The sequence below is a fragment of the Gadus morhua genome, chromosome 3 (genome assembly GCF_902167405.1).
Source record: "Gadus morhua chromosome 3, gadMor3.0, whole genome shotgun sequence".
Taxonomy (NCBI): Eukaryota; Metazoa; Chordata; class Actinopteri; order Gadiformes; family Gadidae; genus Gadus; species Gadus morhua.
The window spans coordinates 669,424-684,220 of NC_044050.1; the positions used below are offsets into that span (position 1 = coordinate 669,424).

At 44.6% G+C, this 14,797-nt stretch overlaps 1 protein-coding gene across 5 annotated transcripts in view; it reads left to right on the top strand.

The window, feature by feature from the left end:
- The window catches only part of helz (helicase with zinc finger), a 119,872-nt gene that overhangs the window by 71,188 nt on the left and 33,887 nt on the right, over positions 1 to 14,797 (top strand). For 4 of the 5 annotated variants that reach the window (XM_030352300.1, XM_030352297.1, XM_030352299.1 and 1 more), the window contains 5 exons: positions 873 to 1,055; positions 2,587 to 2,688; positions 8,335 to 8,513; positions 11,508 to 11,626; positions 11,897 to 12,042. In XM_030352300.1, the coding sequence (XP_030208160.1) occupies positions 873 to 1,055; positions 2,587 to 2,688; positions 8,335 to 8,513; positions 11,508 to 11,626; positions 11,897 to 12,042 (729 nt within the window). The remainder of the gene's footprint in view (positions 1 to 872; positions 1,056 to 2,586; positions 2,689 to 8,334; positions 8,514 to 11,507; positions 11,627 to 11,896; positions 12,043 to 14,797) is intronic. The other variant, XM_030352301.1, reaches the window with a different exon arrangement.

Genomic DNA, 14,797 nt, shown 5'->3' on the forward strand with positions numbered 1-14,797 from the left:
CAAGTAGGGCTGTAACGTTATGCGTATCGAAACCGAAATCGGGGCACTCAAAGCCACAAACCTGTCTCGCGGTGTGAGATTGTATCTCTCCGTTGAAATTGTCAGATTGAAATTTGCTAATAATCTGTCTAAATAATAGTCTGCTGACACCGCTCCTCTTATCGATGCCTTAAGTCTGCGACGAGATGCCCTTGCTGTTATGACCATTTCTCCACAGCCTGAGAAGTCCTCATATGCGATATGAACCACATTTATCCTGAGTTGGCCAAGCGCGCAAAAATAGCCTGTGTGATGCCTGGCTCTAGTGTTTTGTGTGCTTTGACCGGCAGTTGGTCTGCTTATAGGTAGGAATGAAGTAGCCACCGATTATTGACAGGCTGGTACTTTATTCTACCGGACTCTTTCGTTTCTTCACTAGACACACACACACACACTACCACTCGCGCTCGTCCACTCACCACTAACTGATTCGTGAGTTGGTGTATCGTTACAGCCCTAGTAATTAGTCATTTTGATGTTGTTGCAAAGCCTTTATCAAATAATGTTTTTACTTTCAATGTTTCATCCAATGGAGCCATGCTGCTATAAAAAGGGGTCACATCAAACAGGCGGAAGAAAAGGTTATTGTTTTCCTCATTTTGTCAGCACCAGCCCACACACAGCTTTGGTTTATTTCCTTCTCTATAATGAGGATAGTAAGTCAGATACGCACATACTGAAACACGCCACTCGCGTTAAATTGATTGGTTGTCAGTAAATAGCTGACTGATGTCCAAATATGAACGACGGCTCCAATTGACAAACTGTCAATTGGTCTTATTTGGGATGTTCATGATATTTAAACTACAATTCCGATCTCTCGCCCCCTTCTGCAGGCAATGGGACGAGTTGCTGGACCCCCGGCTGAACGCCAAGCAGAAGGAGGCCATCCTGGCCATCACCACGCCTGTTACCCTGCCCCTGCCACCAGTGCTCCTCATCGGGCCCTATGGCACAGGCAAGACCTTCACCCTGGCCCAGGGAGTCAAACACATCCTCCGGCAGCAGCACAGCAGGTCTGTCCCTGACTCCGTCCGTCTGTCCTTGACTCTGTCTGTCTGTCCTCTGTCTTTCTGTCTCTGACCCCGTCAGTTTTTCCCTGACTCCACTTGTCTATCCCTGACTCTCTGTCTGTCTGTCCCTGACTCCCCCTCTATCTGTCCCTGACTCCCCCTCTATCTGTCCCTGACTCCCTGTCTCTCTGTCCCTGACTCCCGTCGGTCTGTCCCCACATCGATTTCATTATTTTATTTTCCTCAGGGGAACTCTAAAACATAGGAGTGTTTATTGTTGGGGTCTCTGAGCAGATGGTGTTGACGAGCTATAGCTCTTACTGAATGTTAAACCACATCTGTTCTCCGTCTGAGGTGCTGGTACGTTTGCGTCCTCCTGCCAACATGATCTATGTTGCAACCTTTCTGAACGCTGTCAGACTTGTAAATCCTAAGAGGTTTTATTTTATTATGTGAAAGGAAGTTCTTGAGCACCTCTCCATTGTCTGACCACCGGCAGAATCCTCTTTAGTCCTGGGGCAGCGTTTGGTTTGGCATTTAACATAGTGATTAGTGTCTAGCTGCTGCCTCCGGGCAGGCCCCTGCTCCGCGTGCACACCTTACATGATGGCCAGCTTCTTCCTTAACGGAGTCTTTACGGAAGGGCATGTTTGATTAATAATTGACACCAGCCCTTAACCTATTACTGCATGCTAAACCTCTAGTTCCTTCAATAAAGACACTAGGGATGCACCGCAATGAAAATTCTTGGCCGAAACCGAATATACGTATGTGTCTTTTACTGTTTTTCATTCATTTTGCTTTAATTCTTCACCATTGCATAAATCAAACGATTAAATGTCCTTTATAAACTTTTTTGTCTTGCTTTTCAATTAAAAATTTGATACAAAATATTTATTCAATACTGAACGTTTTCTAACATGTAGTCACGTATCCTTGCCACTCCGTATTCCTATTCATTCAGTTGGGAATACTGCCATAAACCCACCGGGAGACACTCTGCCAACCCAATCTGCGTTGACTTGCCACTTTCACATGGAAATCAGTTTCCCAAGCATCAGCATTTCCTAGGACTCTCCCAAAGTCTTGTTTAAATGCAACGGATAGACGGAGGTTAGAGGGTCAGTAGGTCTGATGGAAACCCTTGTCGCCATCTTTATGGGATTGGTTAACGCTAGATTAAAACATTTTGTTTGTAGGTTTTTAAATAGTTTTGATGAAACGGTACCTGGTGCCGGTTAAAACTGCAAGGCTATAATATAAAGTATTCCAGCCTACGGTCTCTCGTGAGATTAAAGCCGAGCACCCACGCCGTGGTACGGCTGTAGTGCCACGTAGTGCCGTAGCAGTACCGCTGTAGTGCCGCTGGAGTGCCGCTGCGGCTTGAGTGCCGCTGTAGTGGCCTGTGTGACGTAGCGCAGAATGGACGTTAAGCATCCCGCTTTGATATATAGATAGATTGCTCACTGGCTGAGCAGGTAAAATGTATGTTACTGTTCTTCATTATATTAAATATCTATTTTTGTCTTTACAGGGTCCTCATCTGCACTCATTCCAACAGCGCTGCTGACCTGTATATCAAGGACTACCTTCACCCATACGTGGAGGCAGGCAACCCCCATGCCAGACCGCTCAGGTGAGGACCAAGAGAACTCTGAGGACCAGGGAAGCTCTGGGGACCAGGGTAGCTGGGAGGACCAGGAGAGCTCTGAGGACCAGGGAAGCTCTGAGGAACAGGGTAGCTGGGAGGACCATTGAGGACCAGGAGAGCTGTGAGGACCAGGAGAGCTCTGAGGACCAGGGAAGCTCTGAGGACCAGGGTAGCTGGGAGGACCAGTGAGACCCAGGGTAGCTGTGAGGTGGTGGTGTGTGGAAGGAGGTTTTATAGTTGAGGGTTAGGTTCTCACAGGTTGGCTGTAATGGATTATATTTGTGGCTTAGGGTTTCACAGATTGCTTGTAATGGTTTACAGTTGAGGGTTAGGGATTCACAGGTTGGCTGTATTGGTTTATAGTTGAGGGTTAGGGATTCACAGGTTGGCTGTATTGGTTTATAGTTGAGGGTTAGGGCTTCACAGGTTGGCTGTAATGGTTTATATTTGAGGGTCAGGGTTTCACAGGTTGCTTGTAATGGTTTACAGTTGAGGGTTAGGGCTTCACAGGTTGGCTGTAATGGTTTATATTTGAGGGTTAGGGCTTCACAGGTTGGCTGTAATGGTTTATAGTTGAGGGTTAGGGCTTCACAGGTTGGCTGTAATGGTTTATAGTTGAGGGTTAGGGCTTCACAGGTTGGCTGTAATGGTTTATAGTTGAGGGTTAGGGCTTCACAGGTTGGCTGCTATGGTTTATATTTGAGGGTTAGGGCTTCACAGGTTGGCTGTAATGGTTTATAGTTGAGGGTTAGGGCTTTACAGGTTGGCTATAATGGTTTATAGTTGAGGGTTAGGGCTTCACAGGTTGGCCATAATGGTTTATAGTTGAGGGTTAGGGCTTCACCGGTTGGGTGTAATTGTTTGTAGTTGAGGATTAGGGCCTCACAGGTTGGGAGTAATTGTTTATAGTTGAGGGTTGCAGTCGAGGCTTCTCCAGTGAGGAGAGGGAAGAAGATCCTCCTTAACTTAGTTGAGAATAAAAAATGTAGATTGCCAGGACTACTGTAATGAATTAATGACCTTAATATGACTACTTTAATGCCTTTGAATACAGTGTATGTAATGTTTTTTGCCCTGGGTAAAGGGATACTGGCATCCCCTATCGCCAATGGAAAATTACTGGTTGAGGACGTTTCTCCCTCAGCCTCCTACTGACTCCTATTTATTACTCTGACAGTGTTGGCGGCTGGTGAATAACAATTGGGTTAATGCGGGAGCGGCGGAAATTCCTCCTCTGAGTGCTGTCTCACTAAGGGGACTGAATTGTGCCAAAATCTATTTGCGCTGCGCTCTGAACCAATAAGCAGGAGCCCTGGCTGTGGAGCAGCCGGGAGGGAGGGGTTATCCCCTCAAGTCTAGGTTCAGTGTTGCCAGATTGGGCAGATTTCCCGCCCAATTGAGCTACTTTTAATCACTTTAGGTTGGAAAAAAAGATCATTGGGCGGGAAATCTGCCCAATCTGGCAACACTGTCTAGACTACGAGAACAAACCCGCTCAGTCTCATGGAGCGTTTCCACCAGCGGGTGTGTTGCGTTCTTCTTCTTCCTTGGATTTATAAGGAGGCTACACTGTGTCGGGCTGCTGTGAGGTCACAATGCTTAAGCAGCTGCCGAGGCTATCGCCATACGGCTTAAACCACCATTAGGGTACTGTCGGCGGTGGAAATGTGAGCTGGGCCAAACCGCACCTTCACTACTGGGCCAAGGCAGGCTGGGCCGAAGCGTACCTGTCGGTGGAAAGCATTATATAGACACAAAGCTAGAAGTTCGATCATCCGAACAATAGCGAGATCATAACATTTGCAAATATAGTGCACAATGAAAACAGACAACATTTTTAAAGTTTTATTACCCAAAGCATTCCAACCATTGAGTTACAGTGGTAAGTTAGCGACCAAAGAAAAAGGTATACCATTTCCCATAATTGAGATCACCAAAAGCAATGGCAAAGTCAGTGTCGTGACTCGTGAGTGCTACATGGTTTGCTAGGTGCCCATGGCTCACTGGTAGCGTTACTAAAAATCGACTGTATTGCTGGCCCTGTTTGCTAATGAATAATGGTAAATCTCCAACGTGGGCTGTTCATGGTATCATTGATGTGCAAAATCTTGATGGGCAACCATCAAAGTGTCAAGATCATGTTTGTTCTGCTATCCGACTTTCCATGATAGGCACCATGCCTATAGATGGGTTTGTAGATTAGGGTGTGAGGCTGCAAATCCTACAGCACAATTAGGGCTGCAGCAGCGAATCGATAAATCGATTACTAAAAGCGTTGGCACTGAATTTGGTCATCGATTCGTTGAGTAGCGCGATTAATACGTCACTCGTAGGCGCGGCACTGTTTACAGCCAGCCGCCGACAGGTTGGTTCATGGTTCATGCACGCCCACAGCGAGCTTTAGTGTTTGCGATTGCGACCACAGCTTGTATTTTGGTCATATCTTAACACTGGACTGTAGGCCTATATAAAAGTGTTGTACCTTCACTGTCTTTGGGTTAAAAAATCTCCTTCGACTCAGTATTCGTCCAGTCCAACCAAAAACTCTGTCAGCTGCTGCTGCTGCAGACGGTTTGCAGACGGGCTCGTAGTCGGCACCGCGTGCATCAACAGTCATTCAAAGCAGCGGTAGTAATCACACAACCAGATGGTATAGAAATTCCCGTCAGTTAAAAATAGTAATCCAGTTTTTAAATCCATGTTAAAATCGGCAGGATATAGAGCTAGTTGGCTTAAAAAAAGTAGCAAACAGTGACAAATGTGTTCAGGTCGGCTCAGTAATATGAGTGATGTGTTCAAATGCAACACAAAAAAAAAGATATTTCAGATTATGGCGAAAACTTCCCAGCGATATAAAATAGATAGCAAAGATGGAATTATGACCTGATGATCAAAGAAATGAATGATCTCCTGTCATCTGAGAGAATTTAAGATTAGTATTTACCGGTTAAAGATCTTATCGTTAACCGTTTAACCATGGACATCCCTTAATTACTGTGTGTATATATATATAAATGTATATCAAACATTGTATGTTTTTTTTGTGTTATCCCAGTTATGTTTTTTTAATTTTTTTATCATTTAATAATACTTTTAATAGTTCCGGGACGTTGGAGCAATAACCTGGTCTTTTTACATTTCAGTCTGCACTGAATTTGAAGTAGTGTTCAGTTTTTGAATAAAGATACAGCAATTACAAATGTTTCTTTTTTTATCAGATTAATCTAAAAAATAATCGACCGATTCATCGATTATGAAAATAATCGTTAGTTGCAGCCCTAAGCACAATGCTAAAGTGCATGGCAATAGGGAGGTGGTGAAGTGTCTGTTAGATGCAACAGCTTTCCTGGGCATGCCGAGAGTTTTAGGGGCATGACGAAGGGGAAAATTCTGACAACAAGGGCAATTACAAGGAGCTTGTGGAGGTGATTGCTCGGTATGACCGTGTTCTGGCAGAACATCTGGAAAGCTTGACTGTCTTCACAGGCAATCCAAAATGATTTAATTGCAGCCATTTACAGTTTGATTAAAACAGATAAAAAAGGAACTTAACAGGACACCCTTCTTTTCTTGGCAAATCAACATGACCAAAGCCATAAGCTGTCATTCAAAGCTGTCTGTCATCTTGCGCTATGTTGATGACTATGGTACCATTCAGGAACGCTTCCTAGGCTTTTTTGATGTGTCCGACGTTCGACTCCTTGTTCGAATTCGTGCAGGCTGAGTTGTCAGGTTTCAATTTCAAGGATAAACTTGTCGCCCATACGTACGACGGGGCCGCGGTCATGGCCTCGCACTTGAGTGGCGTGCAGGCTAAGGTGAGAGAAGGGGTTCCCCCGCACATCGCTTTAAACCTAGTTTTAAGTCAGGGTGTTAAGGCCATTCCCAAAGCGGGTGGCCCAGTCCAGCAAGGGAGTAGCTTTACTCGAGGAATTCAGGTGCGCTCTGACTTGCTGGAACTTCTCTTCCCGAGTAGTGAATACGGTTGCTTCTAATTATGACGAACTACAAGACATCTTCAAGAATATTATTGTGCGTCCAGAGACTATTCATTTGGCTGATAGTTTGAGGCCTATTTTCTCTTGACATTTAAGCAGTTGTTTGCGCACACTGACCTGGTCTTCAACATCGTACTGCACAAGTCCATGCATGTCGCTTTCTTCAAACGGCGTATAGAAACCCTACAAATAATTGACAAACTGAAAGAATGTATTTGACAGGATTTACAGGGCTGCCAGTCAAACGGATGACCCTGATGTATGTCACAGGGCAAAAAGAAGATGGCTAAATCCCTGTCAGGCATACAGAGCGCTTTATGATTCCATACATGATAGCATGCTCACCCAAATCACCCAGTGCTTCCAACACCTCGATCGTTTGTTTTTGGATGCAGCGAACTTTTCTCTTTTTTTTTTTTAAAGATTCAGTTTGGTATGACCAGTTTACTGATCTTTGCAACATAAACCGCAAGGATGTTTGACTTGATCTATGAATGAGGTCCCTCAATCTTAGTTGTCTTAACACCATGACCAACATTCTGAAACAGCCATTAACATCCACATTTGCCTCAAACAATATTAGATTTACAGCCCATGTAAATAGTTGTGAAGTAACGTTCTTGTTGTTCTTTTACTTGGTTGTTACTCTGACCGTTCTGTTTGATATTGTGGAAAGGATGTTAGTGAACGATTCAGAGCATGATGCGTTTTTAATGGCATCACTTTTGGTCTTGTGTCTTAATTTCTTCTTAAAACAATTTTAGCTGAAATATACAGAGCCAAATTACAACCAATAGCTTCAGTCATTGAGGGCAAAAAAAAAAGTTTGACAAATCAAGAGTAGGCCTGATTTGACTAATTGGCTTTGCATCCTCTCCTTCTGCCCTTGTGGTCCATTTTAAAGACATGCTCCCCACCATCTACTAAAGTACAATGCTGCCAGTGGTGGCTTTGTATCAATTTTATTCACATAATTATCTCTCCCTGCTATTTTGTAGTTCACCAAAACACCCTGAAACAACTTGAGGCTCAAATAGTTATGCCACCACCTACAGTGCAAGCAGGCCAATGGCAACCAAGCGCACAGTCCTTCATCCCTCTCTTTAGAAAACACCAGCTGCCACTGGAGGGTTAGAAACTCAGAGGTTGGCTGTAATGGTTCACATTAAGGGCTGAAGCTCATGTAGCATGTAGCTCATCGGTTTCAATTATGACTTCTATCGCATCTGTGACAGACATTCTGCCTGAAGCGTTTCCGTCTTAGAAAAAAATATGGCTAATAAGAGGAAAAGATGCGGTCCATTAACAAGCATGCAGCGTGCAGCCACATGAATTCATGTCTTCTGACAGCTGACACCTCTCCAGCCCAAAGTCAGCCTGCTACCACGTACTGATGTTTGACACTAGATCGGCCTTTTTGATCAGGCCCGGGCTACAAGAGGCTTACAGTTTGTAGTCCTCAGGGGAACTGGGGAGAGCGATGCAGCCGGACGGCTTGTAGAGCCACGCATCAGGGGACACCCACTGCTTCAGTGACTTTAAAGTTTACATGGCTGCGAGCCCTTCAGCTCTCGGGGAAGTAGATGTGTGTGTGTCGGTGCCAACAATGATCTAATTATCTACTCCCCTCCAGGGTCTACTTCCGGAACCGCTGGGTGAAGACAGTGCACCCGGTGGTGCAGCAATACTGCCTCATCTCAGACACCCACTACACCTTCCAGATGCCCAAGAGGGACGACATCCTGCGGCACCGCGTTGTGGTGGTCACACTCAGCACCTCCCAGTACCTCTGCCAGCTGGACCTGGAGCCCGGTGAGTCACCGCTACACAAGAAGTGTGGGCGAGGATAGTCCCTGAACACAGGCTGGTTTAGGACGATTTTTTTAAATGAAAATTGATTATATTAAAATCACTGAGTTTGGTAAAGAAATTAACTGTTTTTGGTAGCGCTACCACTTTTCCTTCTCTGAGGTCCCATAGTTCATTGTAATCGCATCGTTTGCTGCGTTACCAACGTTGTCTATGCTGGCTTAGGGTGCGGGATGTTCAATATCAATAAGGTTGAGTTCATAAGGCTAACATTATCTTTTCTGAGTCAACAATCATTTTGGGCAGGTGTGTTTCAGCACACATTGGTAAACTCCAGATGTCGCCGACCCTCTTTACTTTGCCAAATATCCCGCTGCTTTGGGTTTTCCTTTGTAGGCGCGTTGAGAGGAGGAGCTGGCGAATCAGCTGTCAGTGCGTATGCATGTGGTATTATTGCATTAGTGTTATGCGGGTTGTTCCAATAAGTGGTAGTGTATACCCGCGCACCATTGGCATGTATGCACGCTTGTCTCTGTGTGCGTGTGCGAACGATAATGACCGGAAGAAAGAGTGCTATGCGGAGATGAATGAACGGAACGATATTTATGTTTCAAAATCGTGTATAAAAAAAAGATACATTTAATCAATTTGTTGCGCTCGGGGTTGTTTCTGTGGCGCTGCGCCACACCTTGGTCTATGTATGAGAAACACTGGATTGGGTCGCTCGCTTTTGACCAATCGTGCAAGGAGCAGGAACAATCGATGAGCAACGGCATATGAGGGATCTGCAGCACCCATGGGTGCATGAAGAAGAACCACTGGACCAGCTTCACTCTGAGCCCAGAGACTTCATGAGCAGTCAGTCCCATTCCAGCGCACCCGCCCAGCAGAAAACACCACATGAACCAGACAAAAATACTCTGTTTTTTATTTTATCAATCTAATCACAGTTTAGTCAAAGGCTCTTGGTGAACAGTCTCACATTTTCATCCTCTGTTCTCAGCTATCTTATCTAGAGCTGCAACCATTTATTTGAACATGGTGATTATATCTAATGATCCTCTATTAATCAATTTGAGTAGGTTTCCTTTGTCTTCTGGGACAGTAAAGGGGTTATGTTTGGGCTCTTGAGCTCTGGAAAACACTTGTATTCACCATATTCAACATTCTGACCTTTTATACACCAAACAACTAATCAATAGATTATTGATAAATCAATACAATGGGTAGTTGTATCCCTCATCTAATCCTGGAGGATTTGGAAATAAAAACGAATCGCAGCATCAGCCGTCATGGTACTATAAAATAACTTTCTTTATACGGCATGGATATTTCTAGATCCTCTTGACGTTAACTTGGCCCCACAAGCGTACATAAGGAAGCGATGGAAAAGCACGCACCACACCATGTCGTACCCTCAAACATTCACAGTAAAACGTTTCCCATGTCAACGGGAGGCTGGCCACAGACATGGGGAGTCCTTCATCAGGAATGCAGAAGACGGAGTTGGATTTTGATCAGCGGGAGCGGCCCCCTGGGTAGTGGAAACCATCTGCTGCGGCTCATGTTCTCTACCGTTAGCCCCGACCCTCCCGTGTGAGGAGACCGCAGCTTAAAGAAGCACTCGGCGCCGCACCGCTACTTGGTTCCAAGGACGGATCTCCTGCCTTGAAGCACGCGAGACGTAGCAAAAGGGCTGCTCCGTGATTCCGCTGTGTCTGCTCTGGAAATACCCTGCTTGCCTAACAGCCACACGCACACGGGTGATGTGCGGGATGATCCCTGCAGTGGCACTTGGTTTCTTGGAAGGTCCAGAGTATCAGTCCCAAATTCATGAGACTGACTGATGTTACAAAAGGGGACTAATGCATGGGACTGACTGATGTTACATAAGGGGACTAATGCATGGGACTGACTGATGTTACATAAGGGGACTAATGCATTGGACAGACTGATGTAACATAAGGGGACTAATGCTGCATTTCCACTGGCGGGTGCGGTTTGGTTTGGTATGAATAGGTGGGGAACGCTTTGCGTTTCCGCCACCAAAAGTACGCAGGGTCCGGACTTAGCCTCGATTAGCGATACCTATCTCTCAGTACTCTCCCGTTCGGGTACCAAGTGGTCTGAAAGGGTGCCAACAAGTTCGAGCTACACATGCCGTCCGTTGATTGGTCGACAGAATTGTCACTTCTGTGCGACGGGGATAATAACAAACAAAAGCAGCAAGGTATTTCTGGACCACTGCGAAAGCTTCATTTATTTTAGAAAATGTCGCGCAAAAGTTTGCCGTCCTTCTCGAACATCCTACATTGTGGCTCTTTGTTTATTGTGTTGCGTTCTTTTTCATTGGATTTATTAGCAGGCTACACTGTGTCGAGCTGCTATGAGGTCACGATGCTTATATAGCTGCCGCGGGTGTTGCCAATCCGGCTTAAACCGTTCCGTACCATGAGGGTACTGTCGGCGGTGGAAATGCGAGCCCTAACTTTGCTGCGCCTAACCGCACCTATACTACCGGACCTTATCCTACTGGGCCTAGTCTCACCGCCCGGATGAAACACGCCATAATGCTTGGGACTGACTGATGTCACATAAGGGGACTAATGCATGGGACAGACTGATGTTATATAACGCCGCGTTCACACTACACACGTCCATCGACGGATGACTGAGGTATGGGGGATTTTTGACATATCCATGTGTTTTGCCGGGTTTTATTACAAAGACGATTTCATTGGACAGTGTTTTTGCATATATTTGCATAACGAGATCTGATTGGCCGGCTGATTCGTCGCTGCCTGAAAAGTTGAAAAATTATCAACTTTTTGAAGCATTCAACGGAGCCGACAATGCATTTCGAGGGGCGCCCCATGCAGAGTCAATGAGATCCGTCAACGGACGGATTTAGTGTGAATGCGGCGTAACCGGACTAATGCAAGCGACTAACTGATGTAACATAAGGGGACTAATGCAGATGGTTCTGGTCCTTCCTAGGGCTGTTCACTCATATCCTGTTGGACGAGGCCGCCCAGGCAATGGAGTGTGAAACCATTATGCCTTTTGCTCTGGCCAGCAAGAACACGCGCATCGTGCTGGCAGGAGACCACATGCAGGTAAGATGCAAGACTGAAGGACCTCTGACCGGCCCAGAGTTGGCAGGTCTCTACCCCCAAAAAAACATACTCATTTTAACTTTACTGTCTCTTTACCACTTTATAGGTATAAAAATATTTTTTCATACCTGTACATGCTATGAGGAAGCTCATTATGTCTTGTTTTGTCTTCCTCCATCTCCTCCCTTTTCCCCTCTCTCTCTCTCTCCCTGATGCCCTTGGTCCCTCTCTCTCTCTTTCTCTGTCTATATCTCCCTCTCCCCTCCTCAGTTGAGTCCCTTTGTGTACAGTGAGTTTGCGCGGGAGCGTAACCTGCACGTGTCCCTGTTGGACCGCCTGTACGAGCACTACCCGCAGGAATTCCCCTGTCGCATCCTGCTCTGTGAGAACTACCGCTCCCACGAGGCCATCATCAAGTAGGTGTCCTGCTCCTATCCCAGGCGGGGGAAGAGGGTTCTTTAAAAGAGGAGTTGGACAAACGCATAGCGATTGCACATAAACAGCGCACTGTTTGGTCGATTGCTGTGCGAGTAATCTAATTGATCACTCTTCCATCATTATAATGCAGTTTGCCGTTACTTCCCACAAATTCTGCGAGTTACTATAATTGAAGCAGTTTTTAAATCAGACCAACTAGATCTCCCTCTCTCTCTCTTTACTGTTCTTCCTTGGTTAGTGGGCACGAGACAGTCTTATTAATGATAACTATTGGCTGAGGCAGAGTAACATGTCACGGTAAGCCAATCAGAGGTAGAGTTGGGCGGGTGTTGTTTAGACAAACTCGAAAGCACGCATAGTCAGAGACACAACGACACAAGTGAGTCAACGAGGAACAGGAATAGCTAGCCCAAATAATACAAAAACAGCCTTCTTTAAATGGAAATGGTTTGATTACTTTTCCCTCAAAGAAATTAAAGGAACAAGTTTAATCGTGAAATGTGCATTATGCCCTGGACAAAGTGCCTCTCCACGTCGTTGTCAAGTAATTCAAATATATTTAACATGTATTTTGAGTTCCGTTAAAGAGGTGTAGAGGTGGGGTCAGTGTTTCCGCTAGAAGAAATTGGTGCAGGTCATGTGACCGGGAAGATTTCAATTTTACCGGTCAAATTGGAAAAAAATCGGTCGGATATTGTCCGTGTTTATTGCACATAAAATAATTGATAGGCAGGCTATATAAAGAAGAAGAAGTGTGTGATCATATTTTGATTCGCCATGGTTGTTAAATACCGGTACTCCGCAAAGCTTGCCGCCGGCTTTTGCTAGCTTGGCGCTGTTTAGTTCATAAACCTACGGTAGTCTATAGCGATCAAGTTGAGCGAGTGCACGAAATGTAACAACTTATTTATTTTATCACACAGGCTACGCTACAATAAAAACCCTCATTGTTTTACATGAATTGGCTAAACAAATGACGACTTTAGCATATTTAAACACAATTCAAATGAACATACCCAAAAGTACTTCTGCTCAATTTAAAAGGTTGAATCTCCTCGTGACTGAATGTTTGTATACAGCGCGCATGCTGTATGCGCGCAGGGTTGATGCGCTCCACTTTTTTCTGTGGAGAACCAGCGCCTTGAATATTCCGCATAAAACGAAACCGGATCGTTTTCGCCCGTTTCGGCTCCGTGTGTACGGGGCCTTATTTCCAATCAGTCATTCTGACCGGAGACATTTAGAATTTTCGGTCCTCCTCATTTTTTTCCGGTAATTACCGGACAACGGGAACTCTGGGTGAGGTCCAAATTATTTGACACATTTGATCATTTAAAAATATATTTGAAAGTAACCCAATAGTCATTTTCCACAGTAACTAGTTAAATCTGGTTTATACAACTCCGTAAAGTGCTGTACGTGCTGTATAGACGGAGAGCCCTCTCCATCATCAGAGACCCCATCCTCGGAGACCCAGCTTTACGTGCCTATTAGGGGTGTGAATCTTTGGCTTCAGACGATTCGATTCGATTAACGATTCAGTAGTTGGCGATTCGATTCAAGGACAATAAATTTTTTTTGGAACAATTCGATTCTGTAAACCACGATTCGATTCAGTAACTTTGAACCAAAATTCTATATCCGTGAAATAAACATGCAATAATGTGACACCCTGTCATGGGTAGATGTGTTGGGGCGTCTTGAACTAGGTGGAAAATCACTCAGGAGCCGACGAGAAGTTTGGAAAAAGATGGGATCTTTTATTTTCCCAATTTAAGGCCCATAAGGCAATAAAAATAAAACGAAAAATCAACAAAAAGTAAAATACTTTTCACTAAACAAACTGAATGGGCTTGAGAGTCACAAAAACATCAATTCGAACTTACGCATACTGGACCTTTATATTCTTGCTAGATTTTGGCGTAGCCAAAATATACAAAAACTGCAATAAACATAATTACAAAAACTCGGGGTCACTTCCGGTTTACCCGGAAGTTATGACGTTCATTTAAACCCTGTTGACGCGGCACACATTCCCTAATACAAAGTCTAGACGAGACGCTGGGAAGACGAACATTTACGCTGTGTTAACATGTAACTTTTAAACTAAATAAACAAACCTGGAATTTGACAACGACATACTTTTTTGAATGGTTATTGCAACAGAACAGGTGACGTTAATGGTAAATGGTAAATGGTATTAAACAGAACGTTGTAATGATGGTACTTGCAAGATTGTATTAAACTGCCGTAGTGCGCATGATAAATGACATGGTTGATAAATGATTTTAAAACGGTATGAAGGTAACGGAATACATAGTCAAACAAGACAAACACACACATGCAACATTGACGGAAGCTATGCGCCCCGTCACACACCCCTTGTCAATTTTACCATTATTCTTTGCGAAGCCAAAATGCTTCAACACTTTGGATTTCAAGTTTGCTGGTGCATTAACAATCTCGCTGTCGCTCTCTGCCATGTTTGAAATGCACCAGTAGAGGGTGAGGGAGAAATAAAACTCTCGTGGGACTTCCTTGCAAGCTGACTAGCTGATGACAGAGTTACGGATTACCGAGCTGCACTTCACAAAATAAACGTGTAAACTAAGTCTTAAAACATTAATCATGATCGATTCATACGATTTAAAGCATTTATATAGATTATTGGTGAAGCCAAAGCGATTCATTCTATTTATTTATTTTAGCAGATCGAATTAGTTGAATCGGTGG